Consider the following 26,033-nt stretch of genomic DNA (forward strand, 5'->3'; position numbering starts at 1 on the left):
TTCTTGAGAAGCTTTCTGAATGAAATAGTGGTAAACAGAATTAGTGTTATATCCATTCCTAGTAATAGTTTAGAAAATGATAGGTTTCCCTGGACTATGAGCACGAACAATAATTTCTTAATTAAGAGTGCTTATGAAGTTTTAACTAATCAAGAAGAAGAACATAATCAGGTATGAAATATTGTATGAAAGTGACAGTGTCCCTAGAAAATAAGTGCGTTATGTGGTTAGTGATACATAAGAAGCTCATGACATCCCTAAAAAGAAATCACTTATTTGATGCAAGTCCCTCTTGCCATATATGTAATAATCGTGATGAATCTATGCTAAACGTCTTGAGGGCTTGTCCAAAAGTCTCTTATATTTAGAGCAAAGCTATTCTTCCCTCCCATGTGAATGTGTATTTTAGAGCTCCCTTTGATGCATAAATCCGTTGGAATCCTATAATGGATATTGGAAATTCCAAACAAGTTCTATGGATGCCTCAGTTCATGATAACTTATTGGTAGATTTGGATATGGAGGAACAAAAAAATCTTCTCCCCTCCTTATAAAAGACCGAGAGAGGCAAGCTCAGTAATTGAACCCTATATCAAAATAATATTGGATGCCTTTCGAAAGAAAGAATGATTGTGATAGTACCTCAACAAAGACAAGTGCATGTTTGCTTGTTCCCACCAATGGATGGATAAATAAAAAATAAACACAAATAGAGCTTCAGTAGGTAATTCAGGTGCAGTCAGCTAGGAGGGCTACTACGTAATCATTAAGGTCGATGGGTGGTATGCTACATGGCGAATCTACGGGTATGTAGCGCATTCCAAGCTGAATTGTGAAGTATTATCCATGGACTTAAGATAGCATGGGCCTTGGATTCAAGAAACTGGTTGTTGATACTATTTTTGAGCTATTTTTAAATTATTGAAGCAACAAAAGCTTGAAGAGCACCTAAATAACCTCGTAAGACTTATTGCAACTCTCACTTAAAAAAGAATGGAATCTGAAGCTCACCCATCAAATAGAGAAGGTAACCGTTGTGCCGATTGGCTTGCCAAAGAGAGCCTCAATCCATCAAGATTTTCATTTTGTGGATCATCCTCGAAGTGAATTAGAGAGTATTTTGAATTTTGATTGTAGAGAGAGATGGTTATGTCCTAATCTACCATGAATGTTATTTAATTTTGGGCGTTAGTCCTATTTTGATACAAAAAAAAAGAAATATAAAAAAAACTTATAGGTTATAGTTTTTCAATACAACAACAATAATAACAATAATAAAATCTATTAACAAAGAAAAAAATAACAATAATAAAATCTTATCCTACTAAGTAGCGACGACTATATGAATTAGATGATGTTATTGAACCTTATCATATATTTGTGGAGATTGTTCATGGAGGAATATCACATGACCACCTCATGCAAACTTTTAGTAGGTCTTCTACTGTTTCTAACCACTAGTCTATCTTCCATTTGGTCTATCATTCTCAATGGATATTCTATCAATCTTCACACATGTCAAAACCACTTAATATGAGATTTTACCATCTTTTGAATCCAACTTTTATTTTATGTCCTCATTCCTTATTCTATCTATACACATATAACTACTCACCTATCGAAACATCTTCTTTTCGGCTATACTAGACTTATGTTTATGTTTATCCTTTGACGGCCAACACTCCACTACATACAACATAATTGGTCTAATAACAATGTAATAAAATCTATTCTTAAGTTTTAAAAGTAATAAACAATCTGTCATTTTGACTAACCTACTTGAATACTTGTCTTCACGCATCAACTTTTAATTTATATCCTCCCATAATTTTTTTAAAAGGAATATGCCACTGCCATAAAATATGCACCATTGTATGTGTTCTAAAATATACTCAAAAATACCTATAAAACTAAAGTAGAAAGGTATGAGCTTAAAATATAACCCTTGTTGTAATTCTACAACTATGATAAATTTTTTATTACACTATTTTAGATTTTGACACTAGTTATGATCTTGATTGTAGATCCTTCTTGTAGCTTTTCTCAGTATGAAACCAAAGTAGTTCTTGAAATTTTAGCCTCTAGATTCAACCTTAGTTTAATTACCCTTTTATAGTATGGTCCATGAGTTTGATTTCTCTATAATTTGAACACCTTTGTGCAATTCTTTTATTTTGAAGATAAATACCATGAAATTATTTTCTTTATCGGTTTGACATTTTTATAGATCTTAAAATCATATTAAAATTTAAGTTAGTCATGACGCACCCTTTCCTTTTAAACCTTTCAAACTTTAATTAGGATGTTATTTGGCCCACTAATCTACCATTCTTTATCCTTTTTAAGGCATCTTTAAATTCAAATTCTCAAATTCTTTGATATTGATTGAAGTTTTAGTTTTTCTCCCACATGTATAATCAATTCAATTATGAAAGGTTCTCATTAAATAACTCATGAAAGTAGCACTTATATGTGACCAAAATTTTATTGATTGAATTTAGGAGGCCTGCTCCTCCTCCAAGCGACATCCTAGTTAATGCGTCCTTTGATTGGTGTGGTGCCAATGAGATAAGGGTTTTCATCAGTGCCTTTTGAGATATCCCATAAATCTTGGTTCTAGTTTGGACAGTTGTCATGTTGTTCGGTTGCTTCCCCATCGGGGTATAGTCGAGGACAAATAGTCCTAATATTATGAAAGTAATAACCTGGATCCTTAGAATGGTTAGCTTTTGCTAAGGAAGGAGATGAATTTTCAATGAGCAACGATTTAACAGAATGGTGGTGAGGGTATTTGCAAGTGACTTAGAAGATCAAGCAAATAAAGGTCCAAAAGGTAATATTTTGTGTAAGATTGCATACTTGGGGTGGATTTCATGTCTTTATTTGTAGTAAATGGCAGAAAATCTGAAAAAAATACTGGTTCGATCCATGTTGATTTCAGTATAATCTAGTATGGATTTGGCTTAAATTTCACCTTTTTGGGCCATTGTTTCCCCAAAAAAGGCATACTAAGGCCAATTTTTACTATTATACCCACTCTGGGAGTCAAGCCATAGTAGTTATTTCTTGGATCAATCTTCAAATCTTTCCAAAATCTTATCTTGTAGTATTTTTTCAAATCGATCTATGGTGTATAAGCACTAATCACATAAAAATCTCCCCACTACTACTAGTTTTAATGTGATGATTCGCCTACCCTTATGTTATCTACCACATTCTTCTTCTACTATTTATCGAGGACAATGTCTATCTCATGTTTATTCTTCATCTTTCTTATATACCACAACTTAAAACTAAAGTGTCTAACTCCTTGACATTTATTTTCACTTTGTATCTTAGAGGCACAAAAAGTTAATCTTTTCTCATCACGGTATTCATTAACTCCATAGAATTTTTTGTGTTTATATTTCATGTCCCAAATTGCAATTTACGTTTAATTTTACTTTTGTAAATTAGCTCATTTATCTTCGTTCCCATAAAAATTTGAGAATACTTACTCACTTTGTACTATATCCAGCCACCGATACAGTGAGCATTATTCATTTGACAATGTACTTGAGTCATATAGTGCTTGTTTTTAGACAACAACCTAGCTTTAGCATAGTAATTAAAAAATCGACCTAACAATTGATCTCTCGGTAAAAAATACCGTGTTACTCTATCAAATCGGTGATCATTAGTCAAAATAGTTATATCAAAATTAATTAATTTAATATATAAAATATGTTTTATTGCATATATTTAATATATTTTATAAAAAAATAGTATATTTAACAAGTAGAACAGCCTAATTGTTCCATGCTTTATAGGTTCCCTTGAGTACCCCTCTTTGAACCTTTGGGAATTTTTGCCAAAAGCACATTGATGTCATTACCAGCGAGCTTAGGGCTAGAATTTGCTAAGTTTGCTGAGTCTAATTAAGAACAATTTTTACTGAATTTGACCACGCTAAAATGGAGTTGATCAGTTTAATTGCATAAATGGTTTATATATCAAACCATCATAATCAGTTTGGTTCGAGTTTGATATCAGTGAGCCTTAATGAAATATCCTATTTATAGGGGTATACGCGGATCGGATCAGATATGGCTGAAATTTCGATCCAATTCGCACAATTCTCATAAGATCAGATCGAATATAATATCCATTTTTTTAAATGTCAGACCCGATCCGGATATTTATGGATCGGATGACGGATATATCCACATAATAAAAACTTATTTAAAAACTATATTTCTATATAAAAAATCCAATAAAATTCTATTTTTTACACTTTTAAACCTATTTTTTCATAAATCAGCAACCCTAAAATACACTAAAGTCTAAAACAGCTGCACCTCATATAAACAATAATAGTATCATAATTCATATATCTAATTATAAACAAATAAACAATAACAACAGCATAATTCATGATAAACAATAACAACAGGAGGATGACAAATTGACAGGAATAGAAGATGGTGAACTGGCGAGAACGGAAGATGGCGATGTAGCAGGAACTGAGTACGACAAGGGGACGAGCACGTAGGACGTCAAGGCGGTGAGAACAGAAGACCATGGCAATAGAACAGATTGGTGGACAATGATGTGGCCGAAACTGAGTACCACTGACAACGAGAATGCGAGGCGAGAACGGGGAGAGAAGAGATGGTGAGAACCACAGTCATTGAAGAAGGAGCGGCGAGAATGTGACAAAGAGGGATGAATGAAGCAACGCGAGGAACAATGGCAACACTGCAAAAGAAGAATGCGACAAGGAGGGAGGAACAGCTGGCGAGCAGTTTCCGGTGGCGGTCAGGAAAGAAGTGGCCAATTGGTGTCTGAGTGTGGCAGAGAGTGAACACCTCAAGGTTGCAGTGCCGAAATTTGAAGGGAGAAATGTAAAATTAGGGATTTAAGGTTGCTGAATATATATATATATATATATATATATATATATGCGGATCAGCAGATACATACCAGATATTCGCGATCCGATTCTTTAAGAGTACATATCGAATTCTATTCGATTCGATTTAATTCCATCCGATCCGATCAAATTACAGATCAGATCATATCTATAATTTGCGAATTAGATGCGAATGATTACCACAAATTTGTAGATACGATCCAATTCATCAAGACTCCTACCTATTTAATCTATGTTGTGAGGATTCAAAATCGCCCCTAAAAGTGAATAAAAATAATTAAATTCTAGTTACAACTAATAAAATTCTTTCTAAAAAAAAACTAAATTCTTTCTTTTTTTTTTCAAAATAAAAAGTCGTAATTCTATTAAAATCTTTTTAATGACATAGTTGATTATGTCATTATCTAATTAGGTGAGATTTAATAAATTAAACTAAACTACTAAAATGGTACTCGAAAATTTATATCATTGACAAAGCAAACTTTAAAACATGTTAACAACAAATAAGTTTTCGAAAAATTTAAAAATACGACAAAAAAAACTATATATTAAATATATATTTTAAAAAGGGACTTTAAAGATCAAATTTTTTATGCAAATTTTTATAAAACATTATTAGAAAAATATGATCTTTTCATCCCTAAAATTTGATAATTTTTTGTCAAGTGATTTTTTTAAAAAAATTTTATATTGTAAATGACTATAGTTTTTTTAAAAATAAAAAGAATAATCTAGAGATCAAATTTTGCTTCGAATTTTTTGTGTGCACATTTTAAATATTTATTCAAATGTTGCAACAAAAATTTAGATCTAATGAATAAGTCGTTTGCTAAATATAAAAACTTTTTTTTGTTACTTACAAAAATTATAATATTTATTAGTTCTTTTTGTCGTATTTTCAAAACATTCAGAGCTGTTTTATCGATAATATCTTTCAGGAATCTTTTTGTCGGTGACTGAATCTTTCGAATACCAAATTGGAAGTAAATTAACCTAATAAATTATTAAATAGAATAAATGATAAAATTCATCCTTAAAAAATATTCGTAAATTGGTCTCCGAAAGATTTTTTTTTATCAAATTTGTCCTTCATAGATTTTAAATTAATCAAGTCAGTTCTTCCGTTACTTCTTTTGTTGACGACGTCAAAGTTTGCTGACGTGATACATTAAGTGACACCACAACACATACTTAACAGTTTTAATTGGTTGTTAATACAATAAATTTATAAAATTAGATCAAATCAAAATATAATTAAGAGAGAATTTTGAGCCATTAAAATCCCTTAATTTAAAATTAATTTAATATAATTTTATAAATTTATTATGTTAGTCGCAATTAAAACTATCAAATATATGTTGTAGTGTTACCTAAAAAGTAATATGTCACATTTGTAAACTCTAATGCTATTAGCAACCAAAGTAATGAAATGACGTACATGGCTAATTTAAAATTCTTGAAGAATAAATTTAGTTAATTTTTTTAACTAATTTAGAGACTCTTATTAAGTACGGGATTAAACTAATCACGGTGCAGCAGTCAGTCCCGCCAAAACGAATTGGCGCGCTTTTAATTCGTAATTTATACATAAGAAAACTCAGTTGTTCCTTTTTCCAATGTTACCCCCTTTCTTTCTTTTTCTCGCGCCTTCTCTCTGTTTCACTCTCACGAGCGTGCTCTAGGCTAGGTCAGATTTCAGATCTGTGTTTTCTCTCTTCTTTTCCTCCTTCCAAACGCAGCATTTCGTTTCCGTTTACTCCGTCTCTGGTGAGTGTTTACTGAATGAATTCGATACCGTCTTTTAATTTCCAATACCTTCTTCTTGTCTTATAGATCTGAGAAATTGCTGAATCTGTTTGCTATTTTATTTTCTTCAATTTTATTTCAATTTCGCACTATGTTCTTTCATTGCGGTTCTTCTAGTGATTTAATTAGTGTTTGAGAATGTCAATTTGCCTCTATATTTAAGAAATTCGTGCATATGCCTTTTTTCCCGTAAGGAATTTGCTGTGCAGATTTGAATTCGAAGTTTGGCGGTTTTCCTTTGTTCTTTTTCTTTTCCCTTTTTCTGAGGGCTTATTGTGCAGAGAGGGATCAGTGTAAAATATTTTATTCAATTTTTGTTTATTTCTTGAATTTGTTCCAGTTCCACAATAACTCGGTTCAGTCCTATTTTGCTTGGATATTTGTTTTCAGCTTTGAAAATGTTTTCCTCTATTGTCTTTTAGTGATTCTATATTTCTTTTGTGTAACAATTTGGAAGCAGACTTGTTTTTGCGTTTCAGAAGTATTGCTGATGTTTTCCCCCAAATTTTGAGCTATAGTGTTTGAAGGATAAATTCAAAATTCTGCGTTTATTATTATTTTTTTGTCAATTTAATTTTCTGTAATTCTTGATGTGGAGAGAAGTATTTGAAGTTCTCAGCTACTGAGTTTGATTTTGAATTTTGTAGGTTAATCAAACCCTTGGTAATTTGTGCTTACGGCTTGAAACCAATGCCTTATAATTTCTCAAGATTTGTTTAATCCGATAATAGCATACCTTTGGTATCTAGGCTTATTAGTTTTGCTTCTTTCTTTGTTTTTGGTTGGTCTGCCTTCAGCTTCTATTTGAGGATTCTTACTTGGTAGTGCTGCCACTAGAAATTCGGTATTTGCCATCCTTGATTTAATCAGAATGATTTAGCTTGTATCTTACACATATGTAGAATCTTGTTTTGGTGGGAATTTTCTTATTACTAAGAAAAACACTACTGTGGTACTGTTATGTTGAAATTAATGTAGGTTGCATGAGTGCGCTAGAGTTTGCCCGTTGTTGAATAGGATGAAGAAAATGTTGATATCTTGAAACTTGTGCTTTAGATTTGCATTTAATGGTTTCTGTATGTCCCTTTCTTCAGTTTCTTTATGAGTTTCAAAGCATGTGTAATCGTGAGAACATGATTGATTGATCCTTAGATTCATCTTGTAATAATGTTTGGTTTTACTGTTTTCAGTGGTTCAAATTTTTTATTGACTATTAGTCGCAAACATCGGAAGAAAATAGTGCAAATATTGTGATTTGTTAATACTTAGTAGAGAATCCAAATGGAGCTGCGGAGTTGTGGTCAATTTCATTTCATCCAGGCTATTAATGGTGGTTTAGTTACAAAAGTACTCAATATTACCTGTGGGCGACCAAGACTTTCATTTAAAGATGTCAAAGACATATATGATGGCTTCTCCTTTAATCATAATGCTGCAAAAGTTGAAAGATCTTGCATTGATGCATTGGAGGAAGTAACAGTGAAAACTGAATCAGATTCTTCAGAATGTAGTCCTAATGATGATGATGATATGCTGATAATCAACTTGGTCGAGGATGATTCTGACAATTTTACGCTAAACCAAATTAAACAAAGGTGCAAAACAAGGAAGAGAAAACAAAAACAAAGTATTGACCCGGCTAAAGGTAAAATTAAAGTTGAAGCCTCACCATTGCTGGATGATCACAAGAAAAAGCAAATCGCAATGGATGATTCTGATTTCATGGAGACTCTCAGTAGCTGGAGATCTAAAAACTCAAGGAAGGCCAAGAAGAGAAATTGCATTAAAGACCCAATCTCTACTTCTACCCAAGAGATTATTCCAGTTGTCAAGGCTGAAGACGTCCTGGATGATGAGGTGTCCCCACCCGTTAGTGGCGTTTCAACTGCTCTTGTTGAAGTGAAATTTGAGGTTCCTGAAACTGATTGTATGGACAGGCCAGATGACTATTTTTGCATAGTAGCCAAAGAAGGGATAGAGATAACTGATGAATGGAATTTGGAGAATGAATTCAATTATGACTGTAAAGAGCATGCTGATCTTATTCCATTACGGATTGAATGGCCATTTAATATGGATAACGTTATGACTGATTCAGACCTAAACAATGACCATTCTCCAAACTTTCCAGCAATAGAATTCAAGAGTGCTGAAGGTATCATTCATCCAGATCCCAATTGCATCCCCAAAATGGAAGCATCTTTGGTTGAAGATCAAAACTATGATACTTCGGATTATCAACCTGATGGTGACAGTAACACCACAGTTATACTACCCATTGAGGCCAATAATGAAGGCCTTGATCCCCTGATTCCAGGGTCTAGAGATGATAATGCTTCCCCATGTGACGGCTGCAAAGATGATGAGTCTACAGCTGGTGCTGAGGTTCAGGCAAAACCCACCTCTACTAGTGAACATGGCCTCAATCCTGGTGAGTCTTTGGTGTGTGTCTCAGATGATTCATCTCAATGTGAGGAGAAGGAATCATTTTCTTTGGAACATGATGATGAGAAGAGATATATCAATGATGAGGCTACTAATGAGTTGAATTCTTGGGAAGAACATGAAGATTGCTCAAAGGTGCATCGTCCTGAAAGGCTGTTATCAACCAGAAAGGTGCGACTCTTTTTTGCTAAATTTTTGTGTACTTCAATTTTCATTTTCTGCTGCTTATCATTAGTTGGTTTCTCTGCAGACCATTTCACCCACTTCCCAGGAAAAGCTTTGTAAAGCCATGGAGTCCGTACATTTAATTCAGAAAAACAATTTGAGTAAGTGCCTAAGATATTTAGTTTTAACATTTTATGTAGTGATCTAGATCATAAATGCTAATTGAAATACAAAGTGAACAACCATGAAAAAGGAAATAACTTTTTAGAAAATCATGACTGTTGAAAGAGTAGAAATCTGTTGTATAGCTAGCTATTCACTACATGAGAAGTAATCCGATAACTGAAAATTTAATCCATGATGGTGATGGTGAAGAGGGCATACAAGGCTTGAAAGTTGAAACAGTTAATATTTCTATCATCTTGACCAACAATGTGACAAAATATGCTTGTCTTAAAGTAAAATGCTTTTTTCCAGAAATCTTGTGCGTTGCGAGTTCATTTCCCTGTCAAATATATGGTTTTCTAGTTGGTGGCTTTGGCTTTTTCTATTGAATAAAATACAACATAGATGTTCATTCAATAATTCTCCTTGCTTGCACATTGTGTGTTTGTTGGGTTATTGTTTTATCATGAATATAAATTTAGACTTTTTGTTCTTTCTATATATGCTATTTCTTTTCATTACATCCTGATCCTTATATTGGGATACAGTGCATTCAAGTTGCAAGGGTAAACTACAATATGGTGAGCATACTAATAAGAGTGATGCTGATGAAGGGCTTAATGATAATATGAGACCAGGATTTACTGATAGCCCCGACAAAATTATTATTACTCCTAAGACCTCTAAAAGAGGTTCCCAGCCTAAAGGGATTTTCAAGAGTCCTCGCCCGGCCAACCGCATAGGGTTTAACTCTGTTCAGAGTTGCTCTAAGAGTGCCATAACATTTTCACAGCAGCAGATGCACGATGTAGAATGTTTGACAATGAAACTCACAAAGGAATTGAAGTCAATGAAGGAAATTGTGGATGACATGTTACGATCTGAGTTCTGTCTAAATACATCACTGAGATATAAAGTAAATGAGGTATGATAATCAGAAACCTATTATCTTAAAGGATTTTGCTTAAATATTGGAAATTTGAATTGAAGCCTTGTTATATCCTTGTAGCTCGCATGAAGCTTATATAAGTGCTCTGATGATAGAAAAATGAAAAAAAAGAAGAAAATGCTATGATGGCTAAATATGGTACAATTAATCTCTATGCTTGTATAATTGGTAAAACTATGAACAAGTCTTGTCTTAGTTACATTTAAGACTTATTTTCTTTTTCGGTGAAGCATGAGGTCGAAGGCTGAAATTCCTGAAAGGAACACAAGCTCTATCCTCTTGAGGATCAAATCGTGAAGTTAGAGCTTGCATAGTACATTACAAATGAACATCTCAAATAAAAATACTATTTTTTTATAAAACAAATAAAAGGCCAACGAACCAAAGTTTCACTTGGAAATATACATTTGACATTTTTGGAATAGGTTTATACCCTCGTTGAAAAATTTTAAAAGCTTTAATTCAAGTAGTTGTTCCATGAGAATACTTTGTATAGCATATATGGTGTCTCTTGTGTGTGCTTTGCAACACTAGATTAGTTCTTGTAGATCTTGCTTGTTCTGCAATCTGGAAAGAGGGAGGAAACCAAATCTTTATGGCAATGTGCTATCTATGCTGCAATTCTAATGATAGATTTTGACAAGCAAGTTTGTGATATCTGTTGGATCTTTCATCTTTGGCCTCTCTATAGTGTAACACACATCACACATGATCTTACCAGAGGATTTTCTGTTCTAAATGATTATTTAGGCTCCTTTCGTAAAGCTCTGTCTTCATTACAGTAATTGTTATTGTAATTGTAATATCTTCCCTTCATGTTCTGTGGCTCATGACACACTCCTTCTATGATTAGTACTGAGCAGATTATAGTGACTTCAGCTTTTGCTCTTGCTATTTAGGGCTGGAGCCATACTTGTCAATTGATGTATTTTGATATTTGTTGTTAATTATCGATAATTGATTTTTCAGGCAAGAATGGCTGTTAAAAATGCCACAAGAGCTGAAGAAGCTGCAAAACGATGCTTGTCTTTCATGGCAAGGGATTGCAACCGTTTCTGTAAGATAATGGTATGTTCTTCTTCCTCGGTCATAGTATTAATATACTTGAAGTTCCTGATTTTAAAACAAATTTTATATGGTTTTCTATTTCCTTTTTCATGTTTGATTCATTATTGGATCATTGATTAAATGCAGAAATTAAGTGAAGGTGGTCCTCCAGCGGCCCAAGAGGTAGTGCGAAAAGAAAGGAAAAAGATAGCATTTGCCGATGAAGCAGGTGGAAGATTGTGCGAGGTCAAGCTCTTTGAGGATGATGTGGTGTCTTTGCCAGATTCCAACTGAAAGGAACAACGCTTCATTAACGTTCCTTTCTCTTTATAGTGAATTATTTGTCAGTCCCCACTCCCAGAGATAAGTTTAACTGGGGAGCATCCGAAATTGAATTCATTTGATTTGCTGTTGTAACAAAGCTGAGATAACTCAAATTTTACATGAGGAAATCCTGTATGTTTGTATGTAAAAAGTAACTTTTAATAATGTCTGAATACTCATTACTCAATACTCTCATGAGGTTAAGAATGATACTGTTCCAACTGCTGCAAGTCCATATTTTTCTATACAAAAATGCTTGCAAACTCACTGCAATGAGATCAAACCTACGAATTTTTAATTTGTTTGTGTTGAAGACGCCAAGTGGCAATGGGAGATGAACAATGGTGGTGATGGTGAAGGAAGAAGGGCTTGCAATTTGTCCTAATAATTTTAGAGATGACTAGATGAGTTGTTTGTTTTCATCTATCTTTTCTTCCATCTCCCAAAATATAAAGGCTGATAGAAATATTTATTATTCAAACCTACAGTAAATCAAAATATTATCGAAATATACAGAGTAGCATAATTTAGGAATTATTCACTTCATTTTTGGATTGGCTCATTTTCCTTATCAATTGAAAACAGGAAAAGATTCTGCTTTCTTTTTACATCCTTTATTTCCACTTTATATCCCATCTACTTCTTCATGCAGCTGCCATGCTCTTTCTTTGGACTTAACTTCTCTATGTGATGTCATCCATTGTTGAAGCATCAATTTCCATATATTCAGAGCACCAGAATTTAACAACAATTAATGCGACCCAGGCATGCTGATGCTTAAACAAGTTCCTATTCCAACCAAAAAACAAGACCCTTGTTGCATAACAAAGTTTACAGAGCTACATAGTTTTCCAAAAACATTAAGGACAATGTTTGCGTTTCTGTTTCTTATTTATTTATTTTAATTCTAAAAATAAAATATAAAATATAAAATAAAATTTTATTATTTTCATTATTTTTTTAAAAAAATTCTGAAAATAATTGAAAAATACATAATGAAAATTTAAACCAAACAAGTACTTGGTCACCAAAAAAAAAACCAAACAAGTACTTACATGCTAATCATCCCGTGCAAGTTGAACTTTACTCTGAACTCCGAAGTCTATTTTTATTTATTTTGGACTTGACTTTAAACTGAAGTTTTGGATCTTAGTAAGTAGTAACTGAAGTACTTGTGCGGTTGGATTTGTTGTCGATCTCACATGGCACTAACAACATTCCTATACTTTGTCCATAGTAAATAACTTTTTGGTGTAACTAGTATCCATCATAATTCATCATTTAATCTGTAATTATTTATTATAATAATTATTTTTAAATATTATGTCTCAATTTTTTTATACATTTAAAATTTTAAAATTGTCTCCTTAAAATTAAAATATTTAAATTTAAATTTAAATTTAAACCAAACAAAATAAAAATAACAAACTAAAATTAAACTCTAACTAAATTAAAATTAAAATAATACTATTAAAATTAATTTTTTCGATTTTAAGACGGATATATATGATTTTTTTATAATAATAAACAATTATTTTTGGATGAGTTTAGAATATGTTAAAAAATTATTTAATATACAATTTTATAATTTTAGATATGTTAATTAATGTATACAATAACACTGTTGAACATTAGTCTAACAGTAATGACGATCACGTTTGCTTTACGACAAACAATGTTTTGTTTTTCTTTGAGTATACGAAAATTTTTATTTTATTAGTTTTGTGAGTGTAACTCAAAAAACTTGTTTACCAACCTTGTTTCTGGACTTTCCTGTAGTAGAAATGCTATATATTGAGCTGTTCCAAAACCAACACAACAAAAGAGAATCAATTTTTTCTTATTATTTATGTTAAAAAAATATATATTTATGTTAAGAAAATATAAGCACAAATTTGATGAATTTTAGATGTATACTAAAAATATTTTATATCTTATCTTATTATTTTGGATATCTTAAAAAATTATTTATATAAAAAAAATATAAACACAAATTTGAATGAATTTTAGATGTGTACCAAAAATATTTTGTGTGTTGTATGTCTTATTATTTTATATGTGTTATGAATAGGGGTGGTAAACAGAGAAGTCCGCTCTATTTCGTCCCGCCCACCTAGTAAGACGGCACTGAATTTCTTTTCGCCTCGCTTAGGGGCGAGCTGGCAGGCCAAATCTGTCAAATTTTTTTTATCAACCATTAAATATTAAACAATATATATAATTTCATAACCATTTCAATAAATTTATAATTTTTAAAGACATAAAAAATTATAATTTTTAAATTCACAAACATTAAAGTCTTTATAATCATAAATATGTAATAAACATAATTATAAATCAAGTTGTTTAAAACAAAATAATAAAATCAATATTGTCCAAAGCAAAACAAATATTATCCAAAATATATAATTAAACATTTTTAAGTTTATAATCAATCAAACATAAAACATAATTCAAAATATAACTTAGAATACCTTCAATTATCATCTTCATTCTTTTGTAGATCAATAACATCATAAAAATTTGTAAAAAAAAAAAGACTCTGACAAAAAAACGCTTAGCCCGGAGGGAATGTCTACCCCGTCCCGTCGAAACCCGCTATAACTCATGGATTAGACAATGCGAATTAGACAGACATTTTAAATTTGGCTGTCTCAAATTTTCAATCCAACCTACCTTTTTTGATAGGTTGCGCGGATGGGTCCATTGAATTACGCAAATCAGTCCGATGGATTTTGACCCATTTACCAACCCTATATATATATATATATATATATATATAATAAAAAACACAAAATAATCACACAAGATATATTATTAACGATTTGAAATGTTAATATAATGTTAAATATTAATTTCTACTAATACCTATGATAATACATGTTCTTTGTGAAACTAAGGAATAAAATAATTGAAGTTGCAGATTTTGTGAAAAAAAAATCTTAAATTTTTGTAAATAATAAAAAGTGAAAAAAAAAAACTGTAAATAAAAAACTAAAACTATAAACGAATGATTTTTACTTTATGAAAAGAATAAAAAATTGCAATTATAAACCACATAATAATAAAAAAAACTAAAATATAATGACGAATATTAGTAGTTATACATAAAAGTAAAATAACGTGAATAGAGTAACTTGAATGACTAAATTTTTAAAAAACGTAAAATATAAAAAATAGTTACTTACCGATGTTAAACATTTGTATTTTTTAAATTTAAATTAAATAAAAATATTAATAATTGTTAAAATTTAAGAAATATAATTAAAAAAAATTAAAAAATAATATAATAAAATTATTAAATTTAAAGACTAATTAAAAAATAAATTTTAAAAGACAATAATATTTTCCATAATCTTTGTAAATAAAAGTGAAAGAAGCGTAAGCATTTTTTTTGTATGGGAGCGACTCACGTACAGTTGCCACGTCCTTTTCTAAGGATAATAATGTAGATGGAGAAAATGATGTACCTGTATTGGCATGATATTAATTAATTAATTGTAATATGAAAAAATCGGTTGGTTTACAGTTTTCGATTTTAAGTGTTAATTTATCATTTAAAAAAATGCTAAAACAACAAAAAATTCCAAGTTATAAAAGCCCATTATATAGTCCAGGTAATTTCTATTAGATATATTTTTGTTTGACAATAAGAATCCCACAACTCTCGTCTAAAAAGGTGTAATATATCTACTTGGTTCACTTCAAACCAAAAATTATAAGCCGATCGATTTTTCTAATATTTACAACTTTGATTATATTAACAATTAATTAATATATCCCAACACGCGTACATTAATTCCTCCAGTCGTCCTTAGAAAAAAACCGTTTTTGGAGACTGTATGTGAGTCACTCTCCTTTTTTTCCTCATAAACTTAAGTTAACAACAAATCTTATTATCTTTAATTTGTTATTTTATGTTAATTAACTTATCAAAGTTACTCTAGCTCCAGTAATAACCTCTATGAAAGCTTCCGCACTTTTTTATGAGATCTAAAAATCATGAACAAAATTGTTTCTCGAAAGAAGATCGATAAAAATAAAAAATATATATATTTTTGAAAGTGTTTCGCCTGATTTTGATTTTTAGACCTTATTAAGAGGTATAGATTAAATTTGTATCAATAATCTTAATTCAAGAAATAGATATGACTTTTTTTGTGGATTGTTTTTTGGATTTAGAGATTATGTCCAATAAAAGTGTAAACAATAATAATTATAGAAAACAAAGAATAAAAAATAATAAATGCAAAATCATAAAGAATTAAAAATTATTGTATTAAAATATGCAGAATTTAACAAGTGCTTAAATGAAAATGATAGAATTTAAATAGAAAAAAAAGTCATAATTAAAATTACTAAAAAGAAAAAAAATAGAGTATCCCATTACTTATATGAATTCGTGACTTGCGTTTCTAGGCGTTAATATGTGACTAAAAATTTTAGAGTGAGTAAGTGTGTAAATGCATAGAAGCTCCTCTAATTTGTTGTGTGAAATCTTTAGAAGACTTTAAGTAACAATATTCTGCAGTAAGTAATACGCACAAAGAGACACAAATTTAAACGAAAAATAAAATCTTTTTTTGTGACTCCTCATTCCCCTTTACAATAGATACAGAAGGCCTTTTATAGGCAACCAAATAAACCAAATCACACAATATATACACTCAAGATTCTAAACTTAAATTACCACTAACAGAATTATAATTACCACTTTATCCATTATCACTTATTGACGTTTTTTGTAACTTATCTTTATCATTTACACCCCCTCTCAAACTCATGACTTTCAAAAGTTGGAGTCTGAGTTTGTTTCTAAAATTATGAAAGAGTGCTGAGAAAACTAACTTATTTAAAAGATCAGCAACTTGCAACACTACTGAGATGTGAACCACAACCAGCTGCTTCTTCTTGACTGTCTCGAATAAAATGAAGGTCCGCTTCAAAATGCTTGAAACGGTTATGAAGAACCGGATTTGCCGCTAACAACACAGCACTCAAGTTATCGCAAAAGATGGTTGGTAGGACTGAAGAAGAGATCCTAAACTCTTTGAGCAGATTTTCCATCCAAATAATATCAGCCGCTGCATCTGCCAAACACCTGAATTCCGCTTTAGTCGACGACCTACTCATTGTAGCTTGTTTTCTACTCAACCAAATCACTGGATTGCAGCCCAAATAAACACAATATCCACTCGTCGACCTTCGATCATTAAGATCATTGGCACAATTTGGATTTGCATAAGCTATTAAACAAAAATCAGTACATTTTGAAAAACATAAACCATAATCATTAGCACCTGGAAGATATTTCAATATTCTCTTCACTGCCAGCCAATGCTGCTGAAGAGGTTGATGCATAAACTGGCTCACGCGATTTACAGTAAAAGTGATCTTCAGATGAGTAAGAGTAGCATATTGTAGTTCTCCACAATAGACCTATAAAAAGTTACATCTTCAAATAATTCAGAGCCATTAAAAGTTAATTTCAAGATTGATAGTATGGGTGTAGGCATTGGCTTACTATGAAGCATACCAACTCTGCTCAACAATTCGCTGATATACTTTCTTTGAGAAACATGAATACTTGAATCAAATAGTATATTAAGCTCAAGTCCAAGAAAAAAATGTAAGCTTCCTAAATCTTTGAGAGAAAAAATATTATTTAAACTAGAGATCAAATTAAAAATTTCTTGTGGATCACTTTCGGTGATCATAATATCATTGACATAGACAAGAATAAAAATAGTAGAAGAGGATATAAATTTAGTAAACAAAGATGTGTCAATTCTTGTAGGAGTAAACCCAAACTTTGTAAGAGTATAACTTAATTTGTTGTACCAGGCACGTGGTGCCTGTTTGAATCCATAAATGGCACGATTTAACTTACACACAAGAGTAGTGTCTTGATCCTCAAATTTCGGTGGCTGAGTCATATAGACAACCTCGTCAAGGTCACCATTAAAAAAGATATTATTAAAGTCAAATTGCCTTAGACACCAACCATTAGAGAGAGCTATGGTAAGCACAGTACGGACAGTGGGCGGTTTGACAACATGACTAAAGATTTCAGTGAAATCTATGCCATATTGCTGACGACACCCTTTAGCCACAAGTCTAACTTTGTACCTCAGAATTAAATTTTCAGGAGTCTTCTTAATAGCATATATCCATCTACACCCAATAATAGTTGAATTTAATGGAGATAATAAGGGTCCAGGTTTAATTTTCAAGAGTGCAGCATATTCTTCTTACATTGCCTGAACTCAATGAGGAGAGGATTTGGCTTGTTTAACAGATGAAGGGATATTTTGTACTAAGTCCAAAACTCCAAATTAGTAGATGTGGCAGCCAAGACTTTGGACTTATGAATGCCAGCCTTAGTTCTTGTGGTCATAGGATGATTATTTTTGGTATATAAGAAGGATGGGCAGAGTGGTTAGAGTTTGTATAGGTCCGATGAGAGAGGGAGCAGGAAGGAATTGAAATCTTGGTGGTGTAAAAGTGTTTAGTGGAGGGACAAAATTAACCAATTCAGGAGTGGATGATAAGTTAGAATTAGTTGGAGTAATACTAGACTACATTTGAGATGAATTAGTAACTAAATCAGTAACATAGATTAAAAAGAAAAGCATGATTCATTAAATAAAATATTTCTTGCAATAAGAATTTTTTTTAGAAGAGTTCAGACACTTAAAGCCTCTATGTTGAGGTGCATATCCTAAAAAGATATGCTTCTTAGATCTAAAATCAAGTTTATGTACATTATAAGGACGAATGTGTGGATAATATGCACAATCAAATATGCTCAAAATACTATAATCAGGTTTTTTAATATGTAACATTTCATAAGAAGTTTTATTTTTAAAACTGGTATGGATAAACGATTAATTAAAAAGATAGATGAAAGAAAGGCATCTTCCTAATGTGTTTGAGGCATTGATGTAGTATCAAGTAAGAAAAGTCCAACTTCCACAATGTGACGGTGTTTTCTTTTAACGATATCCAGTCGTTGATGCATATATGGACATGCGAGCCTGTGATTTATGCTATGATCCTGCAAGAAAGTCTTAAAGGAAGACGATAAAAATTCCTTGGCATTGTTTGTTTGAATGGACTTTAGAGAGAAATCTGTTTGTTTCTCCATCATTGTTTTAAATTGAACGAAAATTTGAAAAACTTGGGACTTAGCATACAAAAGATAAAGGCAAGTGTAACGTGTATAAGCATCCACAAAGCTAATATAATAACGATAACTAGATCGAGAGTGAACTGGGCCGGTCCCCACAAATTGATAAAAACTAATTCAAGAGGAAAGTGATATGTAGTTTTAGATGTAGAACCTATGCACAATTACTCAAGAGGGGGGGGAGGGTGAATTGAGTATTGCAACAACAATGAATCTTTTTGCGAAAGTTAAAGACAATATACAAAAGTGTTATTGTACTAGTATTTTTCCAAGAGCTTAACTCAATTGCTAAGCATTTATAAGGAGCTTTTACTTTCCAATAGACACCAACTCAAATAAATTGATCAAGCTTTTCACCAATCGGACTTAAGCTATTCCTTAAGTACTTACGAAGCTACTTTTCGATCACAATTTATTTGCTCAAAGGTAAAAGACAATAATATTGAAGAGATGAGTTTGGAGAGATGCAAACGCTATTTAGAGTGGTTCGGCACAATCCTTGTCCTACGTCCACTTTCTTTCTCAATCGCTATTGAGAAGTTCCACTATTGCCAAGCTTCAAGGTGCTCGCGCAAAACCTTTTACAATCCGAGTCCTTAGTTTCTAACACCTCACGGTATATGATCACCACTCGTATACTAACCCACTCCACTTAGAGATACCTTCTCTAAGATTTGCCTTGAGTACTTAGTATACCTCTTTGGTATCCTCACCGACTATAGTGTTTATAACTCTTGACTCAACCTTGGAGATCACACTCCAATTTACAAAGTGTACAAGAAAGCAATTCTCAAAGAATTGTTGAGACGAAATGAGTACTCTCTAGAAGAGTGTATGATTACAAGTTTAGCACTATTGAACCAATTGATATTGCTCTCTCAAATTGTGTATTATAACACCTTAAAAAAATGTGCAGAATGAAAGAATATGAACAAGATAGTTTGCAAATACTCAAGTATTTGAAATAAGGCTTCAATCCATCTATTTATAGACTCCCCAAACCTTAGAAACGTTGGGGAGTTAATGGGATGGAGCCTTTTTGTCAAAACTAGCCGTTTTTTATGTTTTTGAATCATTTGCATCGATGCATAACACTTTGCATCGATGCAAATGTGTCTTTGAAGCTGAAATTTGAATTTTCAGCTAGGTTGCATCGATGCAAACATCTTTGCATCGATGCAACAAGTCGTCGCATGCTTTGCATCGATGCAAGATGAGTGTGCATCGATGCAAACCTTAAAGAATGGGTTAAAATCACTTCAAAATACTTAGGATTGATCTCAAACTTGTTGGAGTCAATTCCTATGCTTTTGTACCTTTGAAAACAAGTTTTAAACCATTTGGCTAGCATCGAATTGCAAGCTGTGCATCAAAACATTTTGTGAGTGTGTGTTGAGAGATTTAGCAATTGGTTCTTAACAAGAAGTTACCTAAGTCCTAAGACACTATACTTGTCTTCAAATGTTGTGGACTTGAGTTTCTTGTTGTTGTTGTGTTGCTTTCAACTCTTCATTCCTCAACGTTGAATGTTGGTTGATCTTTCAACATGCTTGTTCATTCAAGTTGTTTGTTGGTTTGTCTTTCATGTCGTTTGTTGGTTTGTCATTCATCAAAACCTACGAATACAAACTTCGCATACAAGCAACATGATTTACAATTTCCCCCTTTTTGATAATGACAAACCAATTTTGAGGATATGCATTTATAAATGATTTTGAAAGCAACAATAATACACTTTGTTTTATAGAAAGCTTTGGAGAAGACTTCACAAAAAAAATTTTGCAGGAGTTCCCCCTAAATATGTGCATTTGTTCCCTTAAAGGGCGTTTATCAAAGAAAACGATTTAGATATCAAAGTTTTTGCTTAGCGGAAGTCTTTTTGAAATCATTGTTTCGCAAACTTATTTTTTATTTTCAAATCCTCAAACTTCTTCTTTTTCAAAAGTTCAAAACTTCAAATATCCTCAAACTTTTCTTCCCCCTTTTGACATTATCAAAAAGAAAGGAGTTTGAAATGTGTCATAGAAGCATGTATAAAACAATGAATTTTTTTAAGTTCAATTTCTCTATTAATCTCAAGGATGAGATATTCCCCCTTTCAAAAAGAATTTGATTTCCTCTTTTTATATATAACAAGCATGCATAATTCCCCCTAAAGAAGTGAAATATATCAAGGCATGCACATTAACTTAAAACAGGGGTACCAAGCCTATTTTGAGTTATTCACCAAATAAGCATACAAGCATTAATCATTAAAAATATGAAGGAAATATCAAAGTATTTAAACCATAATAGAAATCCTTAGCTTACTAGGAGTTAGTTTAACAATTCATATAATCAAATAAACATAAAGCAATAAAAAGTGACTTGATGAAGAGGAGACAATCAATCTTGGTCTTCATCATCATCATTATCCTCTTCATACGGTAGGTGGATGCCGAAATGCTCATATAAGTCATCAATACGACGATCCAAGCGACCCGTGCGATGATCTACACGAGACACACGACGATTAAGTGCTTCAAGTTGCCTACCATGCTCTACTTCAATCCTTTGGATGTTTTGGTTGATGGATTGTAATTCTCTCATTACATCAACCAAGGAGGGTGGTTCTTGAGCTTGAGGTGCTTGTGGAGGAGCTTGCTCTTGAGGACCTTGTTCATCAACATTTCTTCTTCCCATTTTGTTGAGAATATGAGTGTTGATACAAGATTGAGGTGGTACTTCCTTGGCAATCTCATTTGATACATCAATACCAACATAATCAAAGACTTTAGACCATAGGCAAAGGAATCCTAATCCACCATTCCTATCCTTCATCTTGAGCCTAATCATATGTTGTACTATAAAGTATGGCCAATTAATCTTAATCCCATTCATCATAGCCCACATGACAATCAAATCTTCATCATTTACATTCGCATGCCTGGATATTCTAGGTTGCAATACATAGGTGACTAGATATAACAAAGTTCTATGTTCCGCACTCATTGAATTGCAACTAATTTTGGAGTGAGCTCCTTGTACAAGGTTGAACAAATGCATGGCATTGTCCTTTGAATAACCCCATTCATCAATTGGGGTTTTACCACCTTGAAACAAGTCACCTTGATTTGGCAACTCCCAAATGGTGGCTAACTCATCACCATCTAGCCTATAATCTTTTCTTCCTATCTTGAAGAATAATGTGAAATTTGATTCATCTTCCTCATCAATCTCAATCATGAGTGTACTATAGGCTATGGCAACTAAATCCGGATAATATTTACTCTTAATTTGAACAAAATCCATGAGGCCTTGATGAACTAGAATAGCCTTAAGAGTATCAAACTTATGAATGACAAGAAGGGTCGGATTCAAATACCTCGGAGGAATTTCCTTTCTTCCGGCGAGCCTTGCCTCATAGAATTGAAGATCTTCATTAGAAGCAAAGTACCTTGCCAAAGGATGATCATTTGGAGGTGGAACCACACTTGAAGAGCCTTTTGACTTCTTGATGGTTCTCTTGATTCTAGGCATTGTGGATGATTTTGTTTTATGGGTTTTGTAGAGGAGAATGTGGGGACTTCAAATATGTAATTTGTTTGTAGTGGGTATCTAAGTTTTGTGAGTTGTATGAAGCTATATGTGAGCTTGTTTTGGAGGTTATGGAGGTTTGAATGTGGGGATATGAGTTGTGAGGTTGAAGATGATGAAAAAGTGGGGTTTTGTTGCTCAAAAATGCCAAATTCACGTGTTTTTGTGCAATTTGGTCGTGTTTGCATCGATGCAATAGGCTTTGCATCGATGCACATAGCACGTTGTGTGCTTTGCATCGATGCAAAGCTTGGTTGCATCGATGCAACATGCATCATTTTGCCCAAAATCACCACATTTTTATCCTTTGGTGGTTCTTTCTTCAATCCTTTGAGTTCCATCATGTATATACTCACTTAAACCATTATAAACTTCAATTTGTTGATTCTCCATTGTTTATAATCTTCAAATTCTTCAATCTACCTCAAGATTAATCACTCATTCATCAACTCATAACCTACAAAACAATGGCTAATTGGATATCTCCAATGCTTAAGTTAGTAAGAGATACAAAAATAGCAATATAAATACAATGAATTCAAACAAATCATATTAGATTAGAATCCAAGATACCAAGTTCATTTCGGATGTTAAAAAAACTTTCTTTACATAAAGGTTTAGTGAAGATGTCCGCTAGTTGTTTACTAGTTTCGACAAATTCAATAACCACATCACCCTTTTCAACATGGTCTCTTATGAAGTGATGTCTAATCTCAATATGCTTGGTTCTTGAATGTTGAACCGGATTCTTGGTTAAATTTATTGCACTAGTATTATCACATTTGATAGAAATGTGATCAAGCATGAGTCCATAGTCCACAAGTTGTTGTTTCATCCATAAAATTTGGGCGCAACAACTACCGGTGGCTACATACTCGGCTTCGGCGGTAGACAAGGCTACACTTACTTGTTTCTTACTATGCCATGAAACAAGAGAGTTTCTTAGCAAGTGACAAGTGCCGCTAGTGCTTTTCCTATCCAATTTGCAACCGGCAAAATCGGAATCGGAATAACCAATCAAATCACAAGTGGATCCTTTCGGATACCACAATCCAACATTTAATGTTCCTATGAGATACTTCATAATCCTTTTCACCGCACTTAAATGAGATTCCTTAGGATTAGCTTGGTATCTCGCACACATGCATACACTAAACATGATATCTGGCCTACTTACCGTTAGATAAAGTAATGATCCTATCATGCCTCTATACTTCTTTACATCTATGCTTTTACCTTGTTCATCTTTGTCAAGGTAGCAAGTAGTGCTCATTGGTGTGTCCATTGCCTTAGCATTGTCCATTCCAAATCTTTTGAGCAGTTCCTTGCAATATTTGGTTTGGCTAACGAAAGTTCCTTCTTTTCCTTGTTTGATTTGAAGACCAAGGAAGAAGTTGAGTTCGCCCATCATGGACATTTCAAATTCACTTTGCATGAGGTTTGAGAAAAAACTTGCAAAGTGATTCGTTAGTTGAACCAAATATTATGTCATCGACGTAAACTTGTACCAAAAGGATATTTTTGTTTTCAATCAAGATAAATAAAGTTGTATCAACCTTCCCTCTTCTAAAACCCTTTTCTATTAAAAACTTGCTCAAACGTTCATACCAAGCTCTTGGAGCTTGTTTAAGACCATAAAGAGCTTTCTTGAGTTTAAAAACATGATTAGGATTTTCATAATCCTCAAACCGGGAGGTTGTTCAACATATACTTCTTCTTGAATGAAACCATTAAGAAAGGCACTCTTAACATCCATTTGATAAAGTTTGAAGTTATAAGAGGATGCAAAAGCAAGTAACATCCTAATTGCTTCTAATCTAGCTACGGGAGCATAAGTTTCGTCATAATCAATGCCTTCCTCTTGATTATAACCTTTGGCTACTAATCTAGCTTTGTTTCTAACAATTGTACCATTTTCATCGAGTTTATTTCTAAAAACCCATTTTGTTCCTACAATTGTTTGATTACTTGGTTTAGGCACCAATTCCCAAACGTCATTTCGTTTGAATTGGTTAAGCTCCTCTTGCATTGCCATAGCCCAATGTTCATCATCAATTGCGGACTCAATGGTAGATGGTTCAATTTGAGAAACAAAAGCACTATATGCAAATAAATTTCTAAAAGTGGATCGAGTTGTTACCCCTTTCGAAACATCACCAATGACGTTGTCTAGAGGATGATCCTTTGAAGTACGCCAATCCTTTGGAAGTGCATTTATTTGTACTTGTGATGGTTCAATTTCTTCAACTTGAACACTATCCTTTGTTGAGCTTGTAGAGGCTTCATTTAAATCTTTTTCTTTGTCTTCACCATTCAAATTTAGTGAATCAAAGTTTTCTACATTTTCATCAAAATCTTTTCTAGCACAACAACGGTTAGTTTCATCAAAAGCGACATGAATACTTTCTTCCATAGTCATGATGCGTTTATTATATACTCTAAAAGCTTTGCTAGTTAAAGAGTAGCCTAAGAAGATTCCTTCATCAGCCTTAGCATCAAATTTGCGTAAGTTATCTTTTCCATTATTTAGAATAAAGCATTTACAACCAAAGACGTGAAGGTGGGAAATATTTGGCTTTCTTCCTTTGTACAATTCGTACGGTGTTTTCTTAAGAATAGGTCGAATGATAATCCTATTCATAACATAACACGCGGTACTAACCGCATCCGCTCAAAAGTACTTAGGAATATTAGCCTCATTGAGCATAGTTCTCGCCATTTCTTCTAAATGACGATTTTTCCTTTCAACCACACCATTTTGTTGTGGTGTTCTAGGAGAGGAAAAATTATGCTCAATGCCATTTTCTTCACAAAAAGTTTCAAAAGATTGTTTTCAAATTCTCCACCATGATCACTTCTAATAGATGATATATGCAAATTCTTTTCATTTTGAATAACTTTGGCTAATCTTTTGAATGCTCGAAATGCATCACTCTTGTTTGCTAGGAACAAGGTCCATGTAAATCGAGAGTAATCATCAACAATAACTAAAGCATAGTAATTGCCACCAAAGCTCATAGTCCTAGAAGGACCAAATAAATCCATGTGCAAAAGTTGTAATGGCCTTGTTGTTGAAACAATGTTTTTGGATTTAAAAGAGGCCTTTACTTGTTTTCCCTTTTGACATGCGTCGCAAAGGACGTCTTTTTCAAAACGTAGCTTTGGTAAGCCAATTACTAACTTTTTAGAGACCAATTTGCTAAGATGGTTCATGTTAGCATGAGCTACTCTACGATGCCATAACCAAGTTTCATCATTTTTACTAACAAGGCATTTCACATCATTTGAGGAAACTTCATTTAGATTAATCATGTATACATTGTCAACACGGTGCCCAATTAGCACAATTTCATTAGTGTCTTGCCTTTTTATCAAACAACATTTTGAATCAAAGGTGACCAAGTTTCCTTTGTCACAAAGTTGGCTAACACTAATGAGATTATGTTTGAGACCTTT

At 32.6% G+C, this 26,033-nt stretch overlaps 1 protein-coding gene across 1 annotated transcript; it reads left to right on the top strand.

Annotated features, from left to right (window-relative positions):
* Positions 1 to 6,581: 6,581 nt before the first annotated feature.
* On the top strand, positions 6,582 to 11,999 carry LOC130962111 (uncharacterized). Its single transcript, XM_057888203.1, has 6 exons — positions 6,582 to 6,678; positions 7,908 to 9,333; positions 9,413 to 9,488; positions 10,041 to 10,417; positions 11,411 to 11,509; positions 11,636 to 11,999. The coding sequence occupies exons 2-6, from the start codon at positions 7,999 to 8,001 to the stop codon at positions 11,780 to 11,782; spliced, it is 2,034 nt and encodes a 677-aa protein (XP_057744186.1). The 5' UTR covers positions 6,582 to 6,678; positions 7,908 to 7,998; the 3' UTR covers positions 11,783 to 11,999.
* The last annotated feature ends 14,034 nt before the right edge of the window (positions 12,000 to 26,033 follow it).

The sequence above is a fragment of the Arachis stenosperma genome, chromosome 2, assembly GCF_014773155.1.
Source record: "Arachis stenosperma cultivar V10309 chromosome 2, arast.V10309.gnm1.PFL2, whole genome shotgun sequence".
Lineage (NCBI taxonomy): Eukaryota > Viridiplantae > Streptophyta > Magnoliopsida > Fabales > Fabaceae > Arachis > Arachis stenosperma.